This window comes from Nicrophorus vespilloides, unplaced genomic scaffold (genome assembly GCF_001412225.1).
Source record: "Nicrophorus vespilloides isolate i.1.1-1 unplaced genomic scaffold, Nicve_v1.0, whole genome shotgun sequence".
In the NCBI taxonomy this organism is placed as follows: Eukaryota; Metazoa; Arthropoda; class Insecta; order Coleoptera; family Silphidae; genus Nicrophorus; species Nicrophorus vespilloides.
The window spans coordinates 35,982-59,118 of NW_017099184.1; the positions used below are offsets into that span (position 1 = coordinate 35,982).

At 30.7% G+C, this 23,137-nt stretch overlaps 6 protein-coding genes across 8 annotated transcripts; 2 read left to right on the forward strand and 4 right to left on the reverse strand.

Moving 5' to 3' along the window:
* Positions 1-202: 202 nt before the first annotated feature.
* On the forward strand, positions 203-4,257 carry LOC108564172 (heparanase-like). Of its 2 annotated transcripts, none has more exons than XM_017923124.1 (10): positions 203-541; positions 617-713; positions 1,060-1,279; positions 1,350-1,546; positions 1,892-2,065; positions 2,119-2,341; positions 3,245-3,560; positions 3,621-3,759; positions 3,867-3,990; positions 4,041-4,257. In XM_017923124.1, the coding sequence occupies exons 2-10, from the start codon at positions 623-625 to the stop codon at positions 4,198-4,200; spliced, it is 1,644 nt and encodes a 547-aa protein (XP_017778613.1). In that variant the 5' UTR covers positions 203-541; positions 617-622; the 3' UTR covers positions 4,201-4,257. The 2 variants fall into 2 exon arrangements, with proteins under 2 accessions (XP_017778613.1, XP_017778615.1); XM_017923126.1 differs by having other exon boundaries at positions 1,066-1,279.
* A 1,632-nt stretch (positions 4,258-5,889) lies between these two features.
* On the forward strand, positions 5,890-10,872 carry LOC108564168 (glycine receptor subunit alpha-2). Of its 2 annotated transcripts, XM_017923120.1 has the most exons (9): positions 5,890-6,009; positions 6,091-6,190; positions 7,940-8,084; positions 8,146-8,372; positions 8,491-8,573; positions 9,627-9,761; positions 9,815-9,915; positions 9,990-10,150; positions 10,210-10,872. In XM_017923120.1, exons 1-9 carry the CDS (start codon positions 5,991-5,993, stop codon positions 10,493-10,495), a joined length of 1,257 nt encoding a protein of 418 aa, XP_017778609.1. In that variant the 5' UTR covers positions 5,890-5,990; the 3' UTR covers positions 10,496-10,872. The 2 variants fall into 2 exon arrangements, with proteins under 2 accessions (XP_017778609.1, XP_017778610.1); XM_017923121.1 differs by lacking the exons at positions 5,890-6,009; positions 6,091-6,190 and adding an exon at positions 6,207-6,384.
* Positions 10,844-12,053, reverse strand: LOC108564170 (4-nitrophenylphosphatase-like). Its single transcript, XM_017923122.1, has 4 exons — positions 11,926-12,053; positions 11,568-11,869; positions 11,158-11,510; positions 10,844-11,093 (listed from the first exon to the last, which is right to left on the reverse strand). Exons 1-4 carry the CDS (start codon positions 12,014-12,016, stop codon positions 10,925-10,927), a joined length of 915 nt encoding a protein of 304 aa, XP_017778611.1. The 5' UTR covers positions 12,017-12,053; the 3' UTR covers positions 10,844-10,924.
* A 2,104-nt stretch (positions 12,054-14,157) lies between these two features.
* Positions 14,158-16,144, reverse strand: LOC108564156 (phosphoglycolate phosphatase 2-like). The gene is made up of 6 exons (XM_017923092.1): positions 16,088-16,144; positions 15,243-15,368; positions 14,885-15,186; positions 14,623-14,824; positions 14,424-14,565; positions 14,158-14,366 (listed from the first exon to the last, which is right to left on the reverse strand). The coding sequence occupies exons 2-6, from the start codon at positions 15,337-15,339 to the stop codon at positions 14,198-14,200; spliced, it is 912 nt and encodes a 303-aa protein (XP_017778581.1). The 5' UTR covers positions 15,340-15,368; positions 16,088-16,144; the 3' UTR covers positions 14,158-14,197.
* A 332-nt stretch (positions 16,145-16,476) lies between these two features.
* On the reverse strand, positions 16,477-17,783 carry LOC108564149 (4-nitrophenylphosphatase-like). Its single transcript, XM_017923085.1, has 4 exons — positions 17,611-17,783; positions 17,247-17,548; positions 16,843-17,192; positions 16,477-16,783 (listed from the first exon to the last, which is right to left on the reverse strand). Exons 1-4 carry the CDS (start codon positions 17,696-17,698, stop codon positions 16,624-16,626), a joined length of 900 nt encoding a protein of 299 aa, XP_017778574.1. The 5' UTR covers positions 17,699-17,783; the 3' UTR covers positions 16,477-16,623.
* A 3,758-nt stretch (positions 17,784-21,541) lies between these two features.
* On the reverse strand, positions 21,542-22,747 carry LOC108564151 (phosphoglycolate phosphatase 2-like). Its single transcript, XM_017923088.1, has 4 exons — positions 22,557-22,747; positions 22,193-22,494; positions 21,780-22,129; positions 21,542-21,725 (listed from the first exon to the last, which is right to left on the reverse strand). Exons 1-4 carry the CDS (start codon positions 22,639-22,641, stop codon positions 21,566-21,568), a joined length of 897 nt encoding a protein of 298 aa, XP_017778577.1. The 5' UTR covers positions 22,642-22,747; the 3' UTR covers positions 21,542-21,565.
* Between the last annotated feature and the right edge of the window lie 390 nt (positions 22,748-23,137).

Below are 23,137 nucleotides of genomic sequence, written 5' to 3' on the forward strand. Positions count from 1 at the left end.
TGATTAAACATACATGAGTTATATGACAGCCATGATTACCAACATAACAACTACATTTTAATAAAATCTGTAAATTTACACAAAAATGATGTACTCCCGAAATATTATTATATTTTTTTATTATTTCTCATTTCATTAGCATTCTGTAATTTAAGTAATCTATTTCTTTACTTGAATAAATTAATATGATTTTTTTATTGCAAAAAAAGAACTGATATCCTGCTATCCTCTTGGAAAAGCCCTGCCTGCTACTGCCAGAAACATCTAGATACATCATGGTACATGGGATACATTAATCTGCATTAAGCAAATCCTCCGCGTCATGTTGACGCCAATCTCCAGTCGCAAATGGTCGCATTTGAGTAAAATGATTATTATATATATTTAAGTTGATTTTTTCTGGCGTAATTGGACATAACTGGTTGTATTTATCATTATAAATTAACCATATTCAAAGAAGGGCATAGTTCATTAATTTTCTTTTAGATGTTTATATTTTTATTTTAATTCAATCATAGTTTATAAACAAAACAATTGAAAGGTTAGAAAAATTTGTCAGCAATTTGTCAAATATGTTTAATAATTTCTTTTTGTGAAATCTTTCTTTTCAATATAGGGAATAATGCATCGAAGTGCCAATCTTAATCCGAGGTTGTCGGTTGAGGGAGGATGGCGCAATAATAGATGCTACAGGAAATTAACATGCAAATTTTGTAAGTGTAAACATAAGAAATAAGATAAATTGAAGAGGCAATACTTATTTACTGTGTATAAAATATTACATTTGGGGTTTACATAGGAAACTTATAAATTTTGTAAATTGCTTTTTATCAAAAAATAATAAAATATAAGCGAAACATTAATTAGATATAGAATACACTATTATATAAATTGTTATTGAAGGTTGAATGCAATTTTGCTTTAGTATGCACAATAATTTACAATGTTTTCCTAAAAAGACACTATGGAAACATTTTTCATGTCTTATAATATTATATATTCAACTTCATTAAAATATATAAAATGTATTGATGTAATATAATTATCAATTTTACTTAGTTACAGATTTCTCCGACAAATGGATCTCAAAATTTGTAGTGGGTTTGGTGCTCACTATTCTTCTGATAATATTGCTTTATATATTTCAACCATTCCAAACAGAAGTCAATATAATTGTGATCGATGCGAAAAGGCCGCTGCTAATAGTGGACAAACATTTTTTAAGTATTGCTTTAGATTCATCTCTAATAGCTGATAACTTTCAAGGGTTTGATCCAACGTAATTATCTGTTACATATTTTATTTGTTTTTTGTTAAATTTCCGCATATAATTTTCTTTTATGTCGCAGTGATTACCGAATTATAGCTCTGATGCATCCTTTTCGAGGCGGATATTTACGCATTGGTGGAACGATGGCCGATCGATTAATTTTCAATAGCAGCGAAGACCATAATATTAAAATAATTAATTCTTTCCTTGACAATGGGGAATGCTCGTATGACGGAAAGTTTTGTAACGTTCTTAAACAAAATTTTAATATGTCAGGTATATATATAACATTTGATTTATTAAGTACCTTATTTTTGTGTCTTCAACTCTTTTTTTCTCACACTTAAGTTATTATTATATTTTATTTTTGATATTCACATTTATTTATCTTAAAGTAGTTTTTAAAACTAAATAAATTTCATGATCTAATAAACCGGCTGAATAGTTGAAAGTATGATAGTTGAAAGTTGTACAAAGACAAATCGGAAAAAGTAATCCCTTTTATTTTTTGTATAAACATTTATTTAAAATATTCTTCTAATTAATATTGAAGGTAGATATTATGGTATAATAAATTGATGATTTTTCTGGACGTGCTATATATTATTACTATTTTTGAAGGTAAACAATGGACCCAATTGAACGATTTGGCAAACAAGACAGGACAAACGGTGCTTTTCGATTTGAATTGTTTACTGCGCCACGCTAACGGGACATGGGATAGCGCCAATGCTGAAAAGTTAATAAAGTTTTCAGATGAAAATAAATACGATTTAATTTGGGAATTAGGGAACGGTAGTATTCAATGCTTTATTATCTTAAGAAATGTGGTAATGGGCATGTTTCAGAGCCCAATTCCTTCAAACACGTATTTGATGTGGAACTTAATGCTACTCAACTAGCGTACGATTTTAAGCATTTACAAATGGTCCTGAAAAAATATCCTCGTTATGAAAGATCACTAATCGTTGGACCTGATATTACTCGACCAAGATCCAAGCAAGTTATTGATTATCTGAAAGAGTTCCTCATACACCAACAAATTAGATTGAACGCTATCACCTGGCACCAGTAAGTAACTATTATAATCGGGGGTCCCCGAATTTATCAGCATATTTTTAGGCAATTTGAATTTTGCATGGCAAACAGTTTCAATATAACAGTCAAAGTTGACCCACTCTATACAAAGTGAAATCACATTTCAAAATATGAGTCTAAAGTTTATTGTTTGTGATTTTCTCTCTATATGGAGTTATTGTAATTAACATTGATCGCTTAATAATAACACTTCGTCCTAAATCAGAATAATTTTCACTAAAAAATAGAACTTTTTGAATTTTTCGGGTAGGAACTTCTTTAATTTTGTTTTAGTTTTCTTTCTGTTCGTTTTCTTACAAGGTTTTCCAAACTTTCGCTGAAAAACCTTCATCTTCTGTCTTCAATAAATTACCAACATCCCAGTCGCGGATTAGCGAAAAGGTACGCGCCTAAGGCCTCTCAAATCAAGGGGCGTCACAGTAACGTGTTAGCCCTCGCTCTCACATTTTTTTCAGGGGATACATTTGTTAACTAAAAAAACATTTGAATTGGAAATATTTAGAGAGGGCCTCACAATAAAATTACTACTAGTGCCTCTCAAGTGCTTAATCCGCAACTGCAACATCCACTTCGTAGACATTTTCGATTCCTATTGATTGAATCGTTTGGGTAACTGTATTTATAATTTTTGGATCATATTTTCTTCTTCTAGTATAACTTTTGTGCCGAACTCTATTTAAAGATTTGTTAGTGACTTCTTTCCGAGAACTATGTGTTCAATCTTTCGTACATCGAGATATTTGCGTTTGAATTAATTTAATCAATTCGGGTGATCTTTTTAACACTATAAACTTGTTAAATTTATAAAAAACGGCTCATATGTTGTTCCTATATATAATAATCGGCCATAATATCATATGTGTATTTATATTTCAGATATTATTTTAATGGTAGAGATGCCTACTTATACTATTTCGTAAATCCCGAGATCTTTGATTTGTTAAAATCAGAAATTTTATTAGTAAAGGATGCTGTGAAGAAGCTTGATATGGATTACATACCACTATGGTTGGGCGAAACGTCATCGGCGTATGGTGGAGGAGCGCCCGGTTTTTCCGATAGATATGTATCCACGTTTATATGGTTGGACAAGCTGGGTTTGTCGGCAAGAATGGGCATAGAAGTCGTTATTAGACAGTCCTTCTTTAAGGGACATTACGCATTGATCAGTGATATGTACGTTCCAAATCCAGTAAGGGCAAACTATATATAAGATGTATAAAAATGTTGTTTTAATTATACATAACTTTAGGATTGGTGGATAAGCGTTCTTTATAAGCGCTTGGTGGATGAAGAGGTTATTAAATGTAATTTAGTGGCTCCACCGGAGGTTAGATTCTATTGCCACTGTACGCCCAAGAATAGGTACGTCGAAGGACCAGCTGTAACAGGTATCTTTAATTGAAAGGTGTTCAATGATTTATTCTTATTGGAGCCGCCAAAATATATAAAGTGTCTAATTATATTAGAGTCTAATACATATATTTAATTTGTTCAGTTTTTGGAATGAATATGAGAAATTCCGAGGCGATAATTCGAATTCAACAGCAAGAATACAAGTTATTAGAAAAATATAGAATACATGCTTTCATAATTCAAACTCACGTTTCCATACTGTCAAGGTGATTTCTCAAATATTGATTTTCGCAGCATCATTTTGCTAATATTTTAGAACCGTTTATTTGAACGATGAATTGCTGGTGCTGAAGTCGAATTATGAACTGCCCGATTTCGTTCCCGTCGTTTCCACGTCTAATATGATCGTTCTGCCTCCGTATTCATTAGGTTTTTGGATTGTGGAGAGCAACCATTTCGAAGCATGCATATTGTGAGAACGTTTATTGAATTGTATTTCTACAAAATTTTTAATTGCTTGAAATAAAGATAGTTCCAGTTCTGTGTTTATTTGAATTTATTAATAAATCTCAAGTTAGACCCGAGCAATACATTGTCAAATATAAAATATTTTGTGAAAAATAATAAAATGAAACACCGATAAACTTAATCATCGCTTTCATTCATATAAAATGAAACATCGAACTACGTAAATTTATCATGCGTTTCAATGAATTCTTTCATACTGTTGAAAATTTATAATGAACTGTTTTTGCTATGCTTGTTATTCCTACTCTTGGAAGTTTTACGTACCTTAAAATTCGGCATTTCGTTATGTGTAATGATGTTGTTGAATGTATGGTGTGGGTGTTGTTTGGCGGCCCGTAAAGGGGGTCGAACGGTGACGTCTTTGTATACTAGTGTACTTGAAAAATCGCGATCTTAGCACTTCAAATCTGCTGGCACTAGAATCGTGCTCGAGGACTCGCTAACAGCTAAAGCATCTATTCCCATAGCACTTTATCAGTATCCCACTTTTATATATAGAGAAATTGTGATTATGTCCTTACGATTAAATAATTCGAGGTATTTTTATAATAACGTTGCAAAATTATTATATTTTAAGTAACAATATACTTTTCCTATAATTTAATTTGGAAATAACTGATATTGTTATTCGTTCTCTTCCCACATAGATAACAGAAAATATTATATATTGATTTGTTTTGCAATAAAACCTTAAATTCTTAAATGATTTAACAAGCGATAGGAATATTTATAACATTTGTAAAAAAAAAATAATATGCGATTTTTTTAACATTTTGAATTCTTCACGCACAGTGCACCTTGATTTGTTTCAAGTTAATTTATCTGTTTGTGAAGTGCAATACCCTAATTCAAGTGTCAATATTATTTGCATCAAAATTCTAGAGTGATAATAATAATTGTTATAAATGTCTGTCTCAAGATCCAAGCATGAATTACCTTCTAATCGATGATATAAAAAACCAATAAAAGAAGCATTTTTTACAACTATAACATATTAATAATGAATCATTGTTTGTTTTTAGCATTTCCAATAAAGTTTTGGTTAGTGTAATTTACAATGTATTATAATAACATTGATATTCATTAAATTATTATTCCGCGGTTTAATTCGAACTTCTTTGGAAAATAATTTAATTACATATTTTGGCCATGCACCTGGGATCATCTTACTATGCACCAGTTGAAAATCACTGCAGTAGAAATTCGATTTTACACCAAAAAACAAAACAAAACAAATAATAAACCGAGGTATTATTCGATTAGAATTTCGGTTCCTAAATCAGTATTTTTTTTGCTTAAACATTATTTGTATTTTCGAACAATTACAAACAATTAAATAAAATTTGTAAAATCATTTGCTTGGTTTGCGGGTGGAAAGACTTGAGGCGATAGCACTAGTCCTAAATGGGCCAATATAAATATTGTTTTAATTTTCATTGTTTTATTTTTCAAATACGATTTTCTTAATTGTATCAATAAACAAACATTGAAAAACAATTCAAGTAATTAAGATTTATTTTAATGAATTAAAGGAGAGACATTTCTATATTGTTCTCCACATATAGTGTATTTTCAGGATTCAGAAATACTATCGTTGTTCCGTCCTTCTGTGTTTGCCCTTCAGATCTGATATCTCTTATTGGACAGATGTACGAAGGTGGAGGGTTGGACGAAGTCATAAGGAGGCTATGCGGTGCGGCGGTTCGCAGTGAATGCTGCGATTTTGAGCGATGAAGACATGACTTCTAGTAATGAAGGCAAGTCCCAGTGTATGAAATTATTCAACCGTTTATGTTAAATCTAATACCTTCATGTAAACATGTGTACATTGTTCGCAGGGATTCGCCACACCGGACTTAACAAAACGAAACATTGTGAATTTGTGCTGCTACTTACTTTAGCTTTAATTCATATCGCTCACGCTTATCAACAATTCCAGTAAGTTAAAGTTAAAATATAGTATTATAATGTAACGACAAATGCTTTTCGCGTATTACGGCTGAATTTATTTCGTTTGATGTATTCCTGTCATTTGATTTTTTTTTCATGCACTGTTTTGCGCGATAATGGGGGCGCGATTATAATTTTAAGTCTTCTATACAAGGGATGCTGTGACACAGTTTTGATCGGAAGTTAGTATCTTTTGAGCCTTGACATTATTTTGTACACTTTCTTTCCACACAATTTATTCTTTTCTTATAAATATCGGTTAAGAAAAAACTTTATAGCTTAAATTATTGGGTACGCGATAACTCGGCGACGGATAAGTGGGCGACGGATAAGTGGGCGACGGATACTCAAAATAGTATTTTTAAGAAACTCACTTATAATAATTATTATAATAATATATGAACCATTATTTTTGACTATAAGTCCATTTTTCATATATCGTTATATTTAAGGGGTTACGTTTGAATCGATTTAAAAATATTGGCAAACGTTAAACAATTCGTTTGATGTTTTTTACACTATAAAACTGTTATACTTCATTATGCAATAATAATTATTAAAATTTTATAAGAAAATAAAAGTTTCTTTTAGCACCAAATAGACTTATACATTATAATAAATATATTGTTATTAATAATAAATAATAACAATTAATAAACTAATTTTATCATAGAATATTTTTTATTGTTAATTTTTATGAGTCAAAACAAATACAATAATATTATAAATAAATAATAAATAATCTGGCAAATTCGCCCGAGAATTTATTTTAAATGTCATTACATTAAATTGTCATTACTATTATTATAATAATTAAATTAAGTGAGTTTATTACATATATTTTTTGAGTATTCGTCGCCCAGTTGGCAGATGCCCAGTTGACCGTCGCCGAGTTGTCGGGTACCTGTTTAAATTATATCATCGGAGCTATTCTACCTTAATATTTATTGAAATAATATCAAATACAAAAAGTGAACACAAATAAAATATGTAGTAAAATTTATAAGGATTCTTGTAATTAATGATAACTATTGCAATACGCTATTTACAATAGATCTCACCATTCAATAGCAATAAAAATTTAGGGCGTTGTAATAGTCGTGAATAATTACAAGAATCCTGAATTTTACTACATATTTTATTTGTGTTCACTTTTTGTATTTGATATTATTTCAATAAATATTAAGGTAGAATAGCTCCGACGATATAATTTAATCTGCTTTTTATTCTTTATTATATAACAATAGTTTTTTTTAACATAATTTGCAATATATGTCTATTTTTTATAGGTAGAATTGAATTGAAGATATTGAACTTCAGTAGATATTATTTTTATTGTTTTTTAGATATTTATTGCACTTGCTTTACTTATTATATTATAACTTATACTATAAATTGTTAAATTCTACCAAAAATAACTTTAAAAATCTAGTTTACTTGTATAAGAAATCCCACTTCATTGTACGTGAATTCTATAGCGTTTTCTTATTTTTTAGTATACATTTGTTTTGGTTTCTCACTAAAATTGTATAACACTTTACGTTTTTTTTTTAACTATACCTATTTTGACATTCAATATAAAACTCACGACATTGAATTTCAATAACTAGAACATTCTGCTTTCTGGATTATTATCTACGTCCTAAACGGTAGGTGTATTAACAGTATTGTATCTTCATGTATTTTTGTGATCTACAACCGGAAAAATGCAAGAATTTCTTTTTATTTAAAATGCAGGACCGGTCTCGCGATCAAAGATATATTCCCGGAGGATCCATCGCAATATGATAAAATGCGACCACCCAAGAAGGATGGAAATCCCACCATTGTCTACTTTCACGTAACAGTTATGGGTTTGGATAGCATAGATGAAGGATCGATGGTATTTTTTACAATAGTTAAATAATATCAACAGTTACTAATTATGCCCTCCTTATCGCCAGACTTATGCGGCTGATATATTTTTTGCGCAAACTTGGAAGGACCATAGGTTGAGACTTCCGGAAAACATGACTTCGGAGTATCGACTGCTCGAGGTAGATTGGCTGAAAAGCATGTGGAGACCGGATTCCTTCTTCAAGAATGCAAAATCCGTGACTTTTCAAACGATGACCATTCCTAATCACTACTTATGGTTATACAAAGATAAAACTATATTATATATGGTCAAGTAAGATATTTTCATTCAATAATTAATATAGTTAATGATTATTTTAAATAGTTTTGAATTTGTAAGCGATTGTAACATAGAAAAAATATAATTCATATACATTATTTAAATGTTTCAGATTAACGCTGCGACTTTCTTGCGTTATGAATTTTATGATTTATCCTCACGATACTCAAGAATGTAAATTACAAATGGAAAGTCGTAAGTTTTAAGCAATATTTACGCATGAACAGATTTTTAATAGAAGTTGTAATTTCGCTTATAAAAACCACTATTATGCTTTATCATTTGAGTGAAGTTGCTGAAATTATATTATACAAAAACATAAAAATGTCTGATTAATATTTTGACTAATTTGTAAGATTGATATGTACTGTAACTACTATAAATGCATGTTTTTTAATATATAGAAGATATAACTGCAATAAATTTAAACATTGGTAGTAAGTATTTGAAATTGGTTGCGTAATTACATATTTATTTATCTTCTCAAGTTTTCCGATATAAATTTGAGACATAAATTATAAAAACGACGGTTGAACAATTAATATTATTGCAGCTTTATTTGCTGTTATTTACTGTTGAATGAATAATAATATTGGCTGACGTAAATAGTTTTGAGCGTTTTTAGTGAGTCATACGATGTATACGTTGCATCTTGTCACTCTATACTGCTTAAGTTGCAGTAAGAGCGACAAAAGTTCTTTGACAGTTTTGTGTTTAGTTAATCAATTCGGACATATACTATCAACAACTGAACAGATTGCAGCGAGAAGCGTCCAGAGTTAGCCAATAGGTAAGGTGTTGTGTTCCATCAAGACAACGCCAGGCTGCATACATCTTTAAAGACGCGCCAGAAGCTTTGAGAGCTTGGATGGGAGCGTCCGTCGTATAGCCCAGACCTGGCACCAAGCGATTATCACCTTTTCAATAATTTACAAAAATTTCTTGATGGCAAAAAAAATGGCCTCAAGAGAGGCTTGTGAAAATGAGGACTTCTTCAATCGCGGAATTATGAAATTGCCTTCAAAATGGACAAAAGTTATCGAAGAAAATGGTGCACAATTGATCTAAATCCGAAAATTCGAAATAGAGAGAAAAAACGCTCAGAACTTTTTACTTCACCCAATATTTATTATAGCAGTTACATTTTAATATTCTAATAGAATAAATAACAATGTAGAAAAAATCCTTATATCGAATATGTACGTATGTGATGATGAGTGTTTTATATTAATATTAAATTTGGTTCAGTATCCCATACCACAGATGACATGATCTTTCAATGGGATCCGGATGTGCCGTTAGTTGTGGATGAAAACATTGAATTGCCGCAGTTAGCTCTTGTAAAAAATTACACAGCTGACTGTACTCAGGTCTACTCGACAGGTATGGAATTCTCTTGATGCTACAGTCATCGATACAAAATCATTTCTGTTTAGGAAACTTTACCTGCCTCGAAGTTATTTTCGTGCTGAAAAGAAGATTGGGCTATTATCTCTTTCACACCTATATCCCCACATGCCTCATTGTAATTATGTCCGTAAGTGCACATTCTTACAATTAAATTTATCTTTAGATTTACTTTTGCATTGTATTTATTTTTTCGCATTTCAGTGGGTATCATTCTGGATAAAACCTGAGGCTGCACCGGCTCGAGTCACACTTGGAGTTACATCTCTTTTAACCCTTTCCACTCAACATGCGAAAAGTCAGGCAGCCCTCCCACCGGTTTCGTATCTAAAAGCAGTGGATGCATTCATGTCCACTTGTACAATGTAAGCGGTGATTGCTTTGAAAAACGGAGTAAACTTTTAATCCTTCGTTTGATTCATAGATTCGTATTCATGGCGTTGATGGAGTATTGTTTGGTGAATATCGTGCTAGGTGATTCGGATGCACCGAAACCTCCGGCGCCTCCAAAGAAGGATCCCATTTTTGAAGTTGCTAAGGAGAACAGCCTCTTGCTGACTGCCGCTAAAAAAGTACCACCATCGCCGAGTCCAGCGCAAAAAGCTAGAAATAGGGCTATCAACATTGATCGGTTTTCCCGGGTGTTCTTTCCTTTTCTATTCGCTTTGCTGAACGTTACTTACTGGATTCTCTTCGCCGAGTATATTTGAATCTTTAACTCTTTCATATGGGTGTTAACTTCAATCATATGCAATTATGTATTGCCTGAATCTAAATCAAGATATAAATAAATCCTTTGTTGCTATGTAATAATTACATTAGAATTTGCTTTAAATAGCATAGGTATCTGATTATAATCTTGACTATAAATGAGAGATAGTATGAAGTACTTTGACGATTAAAAAATAATTAAATATAAATCAATTTAAAAACCAATGCTGCAACATTAAAATTAGCAAGATAATATATATATTTTCAAAATATTAAAAAAAATAGTATGTGTGAAAAATATTGCTAAGCCAAGCTATTTTGCTTGGTTTCCGCCAAGGTTTCTGGTAGTTTGTTGTTCAAAGGATATAAATTATATCAATAGAATAAAATAATAGGACTAGTTTAGAGTAATGCAATAAGAATGCGCATTAGAAATTATTTTTAAGTAATTTTCCAAGTTCTGCCATGCTGCTGATGTAATAATCTGGCAGCATTTCCTTATCACAGTTCTTCAAATCTTCAAGAGTAGTGTTGCCGGTCAATACGAGCAATTTGGTGAAACCTAATTTATGTGCGAAACCCATGTCCTGTTCTAAACTGTAACTCAAACAATATAAAGATTAATGTAAAGTACACGATATTGTTTTTAATTTAATTTTACCTGTCGCCGATAAATAAGGTTCTTTCGGGATTACATTTAGGTTGATTCTTAATGTACTCGACAAAATCATCTCGGGGTTTTCCTAGCCATATAGGCGTCCTTCCGGAAGCGCTCTGAAGTAGGTCGTGGAAGAATGCCGGTCCCATGCAAAATTGATTTGGACTGAAGATGATCCTCTGGTCATAACCGGTGGCAAGAAACTTCACGTCCGGGTTAGTTATGTATCTCAAAGCTCTGTTCAAATTCAAGTAAGTCATGTTGAAGTCGAAGCACACGACAACGGCTCCCACATCATTATCGTACTCCTGTATGCATTGCAGAAACGACGTAGCATTGACCTCGCATAATTCGGCCTAAAATTGTTTCAGCTGAGTTAAATGGCAAACAGAGATTAGAGCGATTTAAAATACCCCATATTTATTAGCAATTTTGATACCCGACTCTTCGAATTCCTGGCGCAAACTTGGCAAACTGATCATGTACACTTTCTTTTCGAAATTGGCGGCTTTCAGATGATCGATGATTGCTCTGCACGGGTTAATAATGTCGTCCTTTTCGCACTCGATTCCCTGCTTTTGAAGTTTTTTAGCAAAATCGTCGCGCAGCATGCTGGAGTTATTCGTCACATAACGTATGCTTTTGCCCAAACTCTTTAGGGTCGAAATAGTATCTGGCACGCCATCGAACACTTTCATCAGAATAAAAATGACGCCTAAAAATGCAAATAACGCATCATAATATTAATAATTATTTTCCATTTATAATTACCATCACAGTCGCAAAACACATCGTCGAACGAATCTACAAACTGCTTCAGTTCATCCGCTGGTATTTGGCTTAAATCTTTCGGTGTCGACATTGTGATTATTCCAGTGCACTACAGTGAACTTGTCTCTACTCTCTGTCACTATATATGTATGCGTATGTGAATGAAGGTGTTTGTGATGTTAATTTATCGATTATCGGAGAGAGGAAGCTACAATCTTATCGGAATTATCGTTCGCTTTGATTTTTTTTTGCTCTCACTAATAATATATTCCTTTTGTTATTATTCTGAGGTCTATTTACGTTTCAAAATTTGCAAAGTAATTGTTTTACTAGAGTAGAGAAGTAGTAAATCATTTGTTTCTTCATTTGTAAATATAAATATTCACAACAGCGACGATCGATATGAGCGAGGTTCGAAAATTAACCATTATTCATAGTAGAAAATACGGCATGTCTCATCGTTAAGCCTAGGATTAACTTTTATTGCTAGGTTTTTACATTGACGTTTACGTATAAATCACTACATTAAAATTGATATTTTATAATTATTTATTTGTTAGTTTAATCGATTTTGAACAATTCTCTAATTTGTTAATGAGTGTATTGTTACTAGTATCACAAATAATTAAATTTACTTATTTGTTGAAGTAAAAGTCGCTTGATATCAGCGACTACTTTATGAAAAAATAAAATTACAATGTTTATTTTTCTAATAATATATAAGATATGTAAATGATGAAGCATAATACAGCAACGGAAAACTTACTTGTTACTATATATACAGTGGAACCTCGCTTAACCGTTCCAAAATTTCTGGATTTTTACTCGTATAGTGTAACATAGTCAAAAATACACATAATATGTGTAAACAAGTTTTAAAAATGATGTACAAATGATGTCCCGAAATTCGGGACTTCTATTCTCATCGTTACTTGTTATGCGAAACGTCGCTCGTTAAGCGAGTCATTATTTTCACAATTCATTTTGCTCGTTAAGCGAAATGTATATAAATTCTTCGATTAGTCAAGTACAGGATATTGGCGGAACTGATTACCCGGATGTTTTTATAAATATATATCAGATTTACTCAAGTTATCTACGACGATTTATGTTTTCTGCTCATATAAAATGTATGTATATGATTATTATTACAAATAAAGGAAGATTTATCAAATTTTAAACAAAAAAAACGTTTATCCTGCAGGATATGGTTACCTATACTAACCACTAGGAAGATAATATATAAAACTGAGCCATTTTAATCTGTCTGGCGGAGCTAATAAAATAATCTCTTATTTCCTCTTTAGAGGACCAACAGTCCTTAGAACTTGGCATCTTCATCAGACTCATTATCAGATTAACTCCACTAAATATTTTTATGTTGTTGTTGGTACAAAGTTGTTACTACCTCCGGATTTTTGTAGCGCATATAAATTTGTTTGGAAAACAATATCTTGTATGAGGTCTTCTGCAAATATCAACTACCTAATTGGATTCATCGAAAATAATTTCCATATTTTCGATGTCGAACAGATTTGTATTATTCGAAATAATAGGTGCGACTTCATCCTCCATTACATTATTTATATCAGAATTTGCGATTCGACGCAACTTGGAATATCGTCTAGCAATCTTTCAAACTCGTCTTGCTGCATTTTTATTTGATAAATTTGCTCAATTTATTTTTAAACCCTAAAAAAAATACTTTAAATCCTAGTGGTTAACAGTACTAACCATAACAAAAAAAAGCTAGATTTCTACGTTATACAATGCAATTCAACAAAATAATTAATTGGATAAGACTAATTAGAGCTAATATTATTACTTACATGCCATTGTTGTAATAAATGTAAATTAATAAATACTCTGGTTCTTTAAGAAAGCCCGTAGGCAAATATAGAATAGATTTTTTAATAAATGGTTAGTGCTGCTAACCCCTGGTCCTCAAAGGGTTAACGAAACATTTTGAGCCGTAAATCGAAAAAAATGCTTTAATTAAAAAAGGTCGTTATAGCGAAATGCCGTATAAAGAACGGCCGTATAACGATTGTAAATAATAAATTTATTAAAAAAAAGTACCACTTTGTGCAAAAATTGTATTTTAAAATGTATTCGTGAAGTAATATTTATTTACTACATAACTATATATATATTAGACTTATTGTACATGTATGTAGATAAAATATTAAATTAATAACTTATTATAAGATTAAAAATATATTATTTGGTAGATATAACAAATATGAAATATTTAAATAGTTTTCAAATAAACTCACTTTATACTTTCAATGAGTTTGTGTAAATGGCCTAAAGAGTCCATGCAATATTTAGGCAACTCGCTGTAAAAACCTTTCTCCAGATCACTTGTTTTCGTGATGCCAGTAAAAACAAGGAGCTGCTGGAATCCGCAGAACTGAGCGAATTTTATGTCACTGTCCATACTAAAATGAGTATTTATATAGTTTTCAAGGGGAAATTTCGAGCGTTGAATGTCTTACGAATCTCCGACAAACAAAGTGCGTGCTGGGTCGAATCCAATGTTACTAGCAAGAAAGCTTTGAAGCAGCGGCCCCGGTTTACCGCATACCAACGGTTTTCTATTAGTTACTGTTTCCAAGCCATTGATGCAATAAAACGAACCTGAAAACGGCAATCAAAAGTTGCACAAACCAACAAAATATTTTTGTCATGCGCCACCTAAGACGTTCATCTTGTTCTTGATGTAGTACTTCTTATCCAAGCCGCAGCACAGGAAGTGAACATCGTGTCGATTGAGTAGCATAGTGGCCTTCAGTAGCTTAGAGTAGTTGAGGTTGAAATCGAATTCCACTATAACCGCACCGACATCCAAATTGTCCGTGATGTTATCCAAACATGCATCGATATCAAAGATCATTTCCTGCAATTTAATAATTTGAGAATAGTTTCATAGCCAACTCTTCTTACTCCAAAAATTTACTCCATCGAATTCCAGAATATCAAAGCCGGCCTCGATGAGCGCTTCCTTGAATATCTTCGTTCCCAGCACGTAGATTTTTTTATTGAAATTCAACTTTTTTAAGTAATCAATCACAACTTTGGTGGGAGAAACGATATCATCGTAGCAGAAGTTCATCCTATTCTGCATTAACAGCTCGTTCCATTGAGCACTCGAGCGAAACGTGTTGTTAGTAATTATTTTCATATTTTTATTTAAATCGCGTAAAATTTTGACCGTGTCAGACACGCCAGGTATCAAATTAACACCATGCATCAACACACCTAATTAAAAAAAATTAATAAAATCAAATTATGCAATGGTTATTCCATGAGCTTACCATCACAATCGAAGTAGATATTATCAAATGACTCGATGAACGTCTTAACTTCATCTTGGCTAGCATTCGCTAAATCTTTTGGTTTGGTTATAACCATTTTGCGGATGATGTGAACTTGTATTGTGACTAAAAAAGAGCGAGCATATATTTATATGTGCGATTATATTCATCACCTGAGAAATATCTTTTTATGTGTAAATGAAATCTCAAAACAAACTAGATTAACAAATTTTAGTTCTGCAACGCATCATTCATCTCGTTTTATTAAATATACTGCTCCTTTTTAATTTAAGAATCTTATCTAAATTATTTCTAAATATAAAGTGTTTAAACATGCAATAATATTTAAATCCTGCAAATGATTTTATTTAGGAGCGGAAAAACCTTGGTCGATAGCTCTTTAGCCAAATTGTTAATTAATTAATATTTTTAATTTTATTTGTTTAAATAAAAAGTAATTCCATAATTATAAATAGATTTCACAAAAATGTCAATATTGTAAGTAAATAGAAATATTGTTGTGATTCAGACATTTTCAATTATTAATGTTCTTTTATCATTATTTAATGTAGTCCTACATTTAAGTTATAAACTTGTAGCCTTGTAAGTGTGATCTTCAAAATTATATCCAAAATAGTAATAATAATAACATTTATTGAAACAATTACCAATAAGAAACTCAACAAAATAACATAATAAGAAAATTAAAACCAAATTGATTTGTTACAATGGGCTACTGAATATTTGATTTCTATATTTTAACCCTTTCCAGTCCAAATTTAAAAAAAATTGTTTTATTCAAATCTTTATAAAAAGCACTTTCTTAATCAGAAAAAACATCTTACCAGTTTTTTTTTTTCATTATTGAATATTCCCAACTGTTGGTTCCAACAGTTTTAATCGTCAAAAGACAAAATTGAATTTAAAAATTTATGATTACATTTGAAATCACTGGGCTGGAAAGTATTAAAATAAACTAATTTCAAATACTAACACGTAAACTAAGCATCAAATATATAATTATAGTTTTGGAAAATGTTATAAAATGCAGTAAATTGGCCAACCCTACTATATATAACATATGCAAGGCTAATGAAGATATTGTTTATTTTATTTATATTGCATGTTGAGTCACGTTTTAGCAGGTGACGAACATATAATCTATGTTTATACAGAACTTTGTCTGTAAATGTTATTTGTTCAAAAAGGAATGTTAACAAAGCAGATACGTGTATCACGTTTTCAGTTTATATTTATTGCATAGAACTATAAGATTATCACGTGTCAGTCACACTATTTAGTACATACGCATATAAAAATATATAAATTACAAGATATAAAATAGACTTATATACACTTAATTGTTGTGGGCGGGAAATTTTCAGTTCAACAATTTATGGAGATCTCCTAAGCTCCTCAAATAATACTTGGGCGAGACTTCTTTGCTGCAACTCATCATTGTCTCGTAACTCGTCGTCCCCGTAAGAACAAGAAGCTTTTGGTAATTGCACTTTGTAGCGAAAAGCATGTCAGTCATCAAACTGAAAAAGAAAATGTCTTGTTATGAAATTTGGTCAATTATGGTGCTAATAAGACTTACGAGTCGCCAACGAACAAGGTACGGGCTGGATCGATTTTCTTGTAGTTCTTCTTCACGAAGTTGTTATAAGTGACGCTAGGTTTGCCCAAGATCACAGGTTTCCTTCCGGTAATCATCTCCAACGTTTCTCCGATAAAGTACGAGCCGATAATTTTATAGTTTTCGCCGAACGGTGCAGTCTTGTCTGTGGCGCAGAAGATGAAATGGACGTCGGGTCTCTTTAAGATTGTCGCCGCTTTCATCAGCTTCGGATAGGTCAAGTTAAAATCCAAATCAACTATTACCGCTCCAATACTTAAATCATCGCCGATGTAATCTTCCAAATCCGAAACGTGTTTCAATTTGGGACACTGAAATAGCAGCGATTACATATTTGCATCGATTTATTAAAGAATTATACTTACATCTTTGTAGTCGTACACGCCGATTCCGTATTCTTTCAATTCCTCGACCATCGCCGGTTGACCAAGGACGAAGGCTTTCTTGTTAAATTTCTTGGCTTGCAGGTAGTGAATAACCGCTTTGGTAGGGAAAATGACATCGTGGCTGGTGAATTCCAGTTCGACGTCTTCAAAGATCTCGTTCCATTCCCTCGTTGTGCGGAAAGAGTTGTTAGTGATTAGCTTGATTTCTTTACCCATCTCCTTCATCGAGTTGACGGAATCCTTAACACCCGGAATTATATCTTCACCCAATAGAAGTACGCCTAATACAAAAAAAAACAATATTTTCAATTACAATAATACTAACTAATTTCAATTATTTTACCATCGCAGTCGAATAAGATATTATCGAAGGACTTGACGAAAGCTGCGACTTCTTCAGCGGGAACTTCGGCTAAATTCTTTGGAGCCATTGCGATTGTTAAAGTAGTGGTTGGTTGGTATAGCTATTGCTTAGATGATCTTGGTTTAGCTTCAAGAGATGAAGTGTATGGTAAACGGGACCTGCGGCTCTATTTTATTTGCTGCATTCAAAAGAAAACGGGCGGGAGTTTTAATAGTGGAATTTTTAAATTGATATCAATTGAGCGGGTCCACCGATTTGTACTGTAGTGGAAAGTATCGGTCTCCGCAGCTGGAGGAGATTCCCCACACACCGATAATTCGAAACATTCACATATTCGTTACAATTATGCGTCAATATTTGTTTACAAGCTAGGAGTATCCGCGATAACCGCACGTTTATTTACCTCTCTCTGCACGCGCATTCAATATTTTCCAAATGGAAATGTTTTCTTTCTCTTTTTATAAATACTTTATATAAATAACAATAACATTGTTTACACTCGTGGATTTTCTTGAATGTTACTTCAAAGATTAAATTATTTATACTTTTTATTAAAATTGACTAAATTGATTTTTAAATATTATAAATTGTTGTAAAAATATATTTATTTTTACACTTATTAGTAACTTTTAAATTATAAACAAAGGGAAATTATATCCAAATATGAAAAAATAACAAAAATAGACAAATATATGAATTCTGCCAATTTAATACCAAATTTAAAAAAAAATCTAATAATAATTAATATTTTTTATTGTACAGGATAATCAGAAACAAACAAAAGTTAAATCCAAAATATTAAGAAAATAAATAATAAAATTAAATAACCGAATTTAAATTAGTATCCATCAAAAGAAAATAAATAAAAGTTTACAAAAATTGATAACATTTCAATAATTTGGAAACATTTATTGATTTTAATACAATTGAAAATTTGGTTAAATTGTACAACCAAATTAACTATGTAATTTGCATTTCAAATATTTTACATACAAAATATATTCAAAAGTAATTATTACGTGTTCTTTCTGAGAAAAGTATCATAACAAATTACATGTATTATTAATATAATAAGATTTATTCAATTGGAACAAATTGTAGTCATTTTACATGTTTGTTTTTAATTCGAAAAGTTATCTTCGATAAAATCACAACAATTAATTCCATGAAAATTCTATGATTTTAATTTATTATGAAATTGATTAGAAGTATTTTAGAGAGATAACGTTCCATAACGTACTTCAATTTGCCATTCTGATCGCCAATTAATTGTCGGTATATATTTTTCTAAATAATCGATCAATATCTTATCAGATTGATACGTAAACAAAAAATAATAGAAGTACAAAAATCGATTATGTAACGAACACAATTTAATGTTTCCATTATACAATGGATGATGATCAAATTGAAGCAAGTTATCTGCACATGCACTGACCATAGTAAACAATTCTATTCAGAATTCGCTATTGGATTACGTGTGTATGTGTGTGTGTGTTTGTATGTGTCTGCAAGTAAATCGTGGAATATTTTAAAATTATTTAATAACATCATTGAGGCCAATTTCAATTACAAGCAACGATGATGGCAGACAGAAAAAACCTAAACAATCCAATCAAAATCTATTTGCACTAATATTAATACGAGGTTACCCAATTACATCAAAACCTGCAAATAATTTTTAACTTGAAGATGAGAATACCGTGGCCTGGTGATTATTATTTTCCATGTTTACAAAATAAATATTTGAAAATTAGATTACAGAAAATTTTCTTAAAACAAGTTTTAGTAATTACACTAAAACTTTAATGTCTACTTAGTTTGGGAACATTTCGGTTTATCAAAAGATGTACAGATATTTTTCATTCAACTGTTTTTTTTTGTTGTTTTTAAATATTTTTAAGAATATTTACACACAATTTACATATATATTTTTTTATTGAAATAATTTAATTAATTATTTGAATAATTGTATATGCACTAACAAGTTTAAAATAATAATAAAAAAATAGTTTCTTACCTTAATATCACCAGCATTCACGTGAGGACTGACGAAGACAGAATTCTTATTAGAAGAGGTATCCCTTTTATATGCGTTGACAAGGGTGAATTCCCCCTTCTTCTATATCTCACGAAAATTTTCCATTAGATCCTCTCCATAAGATTTTGTTAAAAGACGAACTTTTAATAATTATAATTAATTATGTATTCTAAATATATAATAAATTAATTACTTTTATTAATTACTTTTATTATGTATTTAGAAAACATTATAATTATATATTTATGAAAGCATTTAACAAGTTAAATATCGATTAGAAATAATTCTCTGCATATAAGATTTTCAAATAATTCCTTTGATAACTAACATGTGGAATATTTTCTGAACTAATAATTAGTACAAGTTACTATTTCACTAAATAGTAAAATTATTATTTAAGAATTATAAATAATATTAAATTAATCTGCGAATTTAAAAATATTTAGATAATAACAAAACAATAGTATATGCTTTTAATTAATCTATAACTCACGTCAATGCAATTTGCACCAAATGACTTTTTATTTTTATTATTGTATTAAAGTTTTTTTTGTAATTTATTAAATATTATTATTATATTAATCATAATAATAGAGATACAAATTAAAAACTAGTTTTAAATACTTTTAGTACTTTATTACATATGTCTTTAACTTGTTATTAATATTATTAATAAAAATTAGTCAATAACAATAAAGTGACGATAAAAAACATTAATTAGTGAATTTGTCGTACTGTTTTCAACAATTCAAAGAATTTATAATGTAGCATGGAAAATTACCGACCCAACCAATCCAAACATAAAATCCCTAAAACTTTCCACTGCGCTGCAACCCCTACATATATCTCAATAAACTCACGTGGAAGACGCATGTACACAAAGGCACAAAAAAAAACTGTTAATGTGAATGGAAAGTTTTCTATATGCAAGAAACTGTGAACATGAAACTGAATACTGACAACAATAAAAATAGATATAATAACAAAGAAATTTTCCATATAATTTGATCTCGGTATTTAAGTAAATAATAATACTAAATTATTAGAATATCATTAATCAAATATGGATAGAAAGATTTAAATCGATATTCGTTTGTTCCCAATTGGGACAAATTAACATACAATTATTTCGAAGCTTCTTGTGGCATCAACATTAATTTAAATGTGATTAAAATGTAACATTTAAAATCTGTTTATCAGAAATCAATAAATTGAACTTAATGTATTATGTAGCACTTCAATTACAAAATATATTGAACTTAATTATTTTTTAATAATCCATTAAATTCATATTTGGTGCAATTAGTCTTATTTATAATCCCATTTAATAACATTTTCCTATATACAATAATTTAATGAATTATTATTTTAATTGACAGAAAAATCTGCTTTCAATTCTCATTCTTATTGTAAATAAAATGATTCAATAAATATTTTTATTATATGTTCCTTAATAATTTATTGAGAATGCATGATTTATAATTATATTGGTTTGACAAATAAATTATATATATTTTTTAACTAAACTAAATTAAATTAAAAATGTAATTAAAATGTTTAATATTTGTATACCTCGCATAATCCGGCCAATCGGTTCAGACTACATTGAGGATTGTTTGAATCCGGACTAATTGAGAACTTTCAAATCGAATAAAGATTTATAATTTATTTATAGTTTAGAAATGTTTAAACCTACCTATTGTAAATCAATTGTGTATCAAACACTGCAAATATTATGTAATTGTTTGCAGTCTGTTTTTTTTTTACAAAAAATATTTGTTTATTTTATTCAGTTTATTTTTATTTATAAAACGATTATCCAAAAATACATACAAAAATAATATGTAATACATAAATAAATAGAGTCCATGGCAAATACTGTTTAAATTGAGTTCAGTTGATGAGTTTATACAAATCCCCTAAGCTTTCCAAATAATATTTTGGTTTGATTTCTTTCGAGCAGTTCATCATGCCATCATAATCAGTCGTCCCAGTCAATACAAGCAGTTTCTGGTAACCGCATTTTGTGGCGAACAGCATATCAGTCATTAACCTGAAAAAAAAGTGGAAGTATAATTGATTTTCAACATGATGTGAAATAACTTACGAGTCTCCAACAAATAATGTGCGGGCAGGGTCTATTTTCTTGTAGTTCTTCTTAACGAAGTTGTTGTAGGTAATGCTGGGTTTGCCTAGGATCACCGGTTTCCTTCCAGTGATCATTTCCAACGTTTCACCGATGAAATACGACCCAATGATCTTGTAATTTTCGCCAAAAGGTGCAGTCTTATCGGTGGCGCAGAATATAAAGTGAACATCTGGCCTTTTTAAAATCATCGCCGCTTTCATCAACTTCGGATACGTAAGATTGAAATCCAAATCAACAACCACGGCGCCAACATTCAGATCATCCTGTATGTGCTCCTCCAGATCGGTGATGTGATTCAAATATCCGCACTAATTCAATAAAGAATAACTTAATTTGAGTACATATATTAATTAATGAAGTGCTTTTCTTACGTCTTTGTAATCGTAAACCTCGATATTAAAATTATTTAGTTCCTCGACGATAGCAGGTTGACCCAAAACGAAAACTTTCCTATTAAAGTTTTTACCTTTAAGGTAATTGATCACAGCTTTGGTGGGAAAGATGACGTCGTCGCTAGTGAAGTCCAAATCAACGTCCTCAAAGATATCGTCCCACTCTCTGGTTGTGCGGAAAGAGTTATTCGTGATGAGCTTAATCTCTTTGCCCATCTCTTTCATGCAATTAATGGACTCTTTAGCACCGGGTATCAGATCTTCGCCAAGCAAGATAACACCTGAACCAGTAAAGAAAATAAAATTAGCATTGCAATTCAATATTATTAATCATATACTTTACCATCGCAATCAAATAAAATGTTGTCAAACGAGTTGATGAATTTGGCGATTTCGACACCAGATGCTTGGACCAAATTTCTTGCCATTTTGTAGATTAGGTAAGTTTAGTGGACGAATGGAAGAGAGTGTATGTTGGGTAAGTTTACTGTTGCGAATGGTTGAGTCGTGGACGACCGTTCATATAAATATGTTCGACAATTGGAGGGAAAACTTTTGCCGTGGAATATTTAAAGTGATACAATTACAAATGATCCTGCGCGATCTCAAAATGTTTACACTGCATGTCCCTGCCGCATGTACACAACACACAATCACACTTGTACATGATATTTGATTCTATATTGACTTGAATTGCTGAAGATTATCTTATGTAAATCACTTCGTAAATAATTTCCAATGACATTTGAAGATTGCAGTCTTTAAATACTGCTATTGTCATTATTTACAATTGTCAAGTTATTTATTAAGACATTTCTATATACAGTATTTTTTCTTTCACAATCACTATTTTTAATAAATAAATACTAATAATATAACTAATATGTTAAATTTGACTATAGGTATTTTGCGCTTATAATAAAT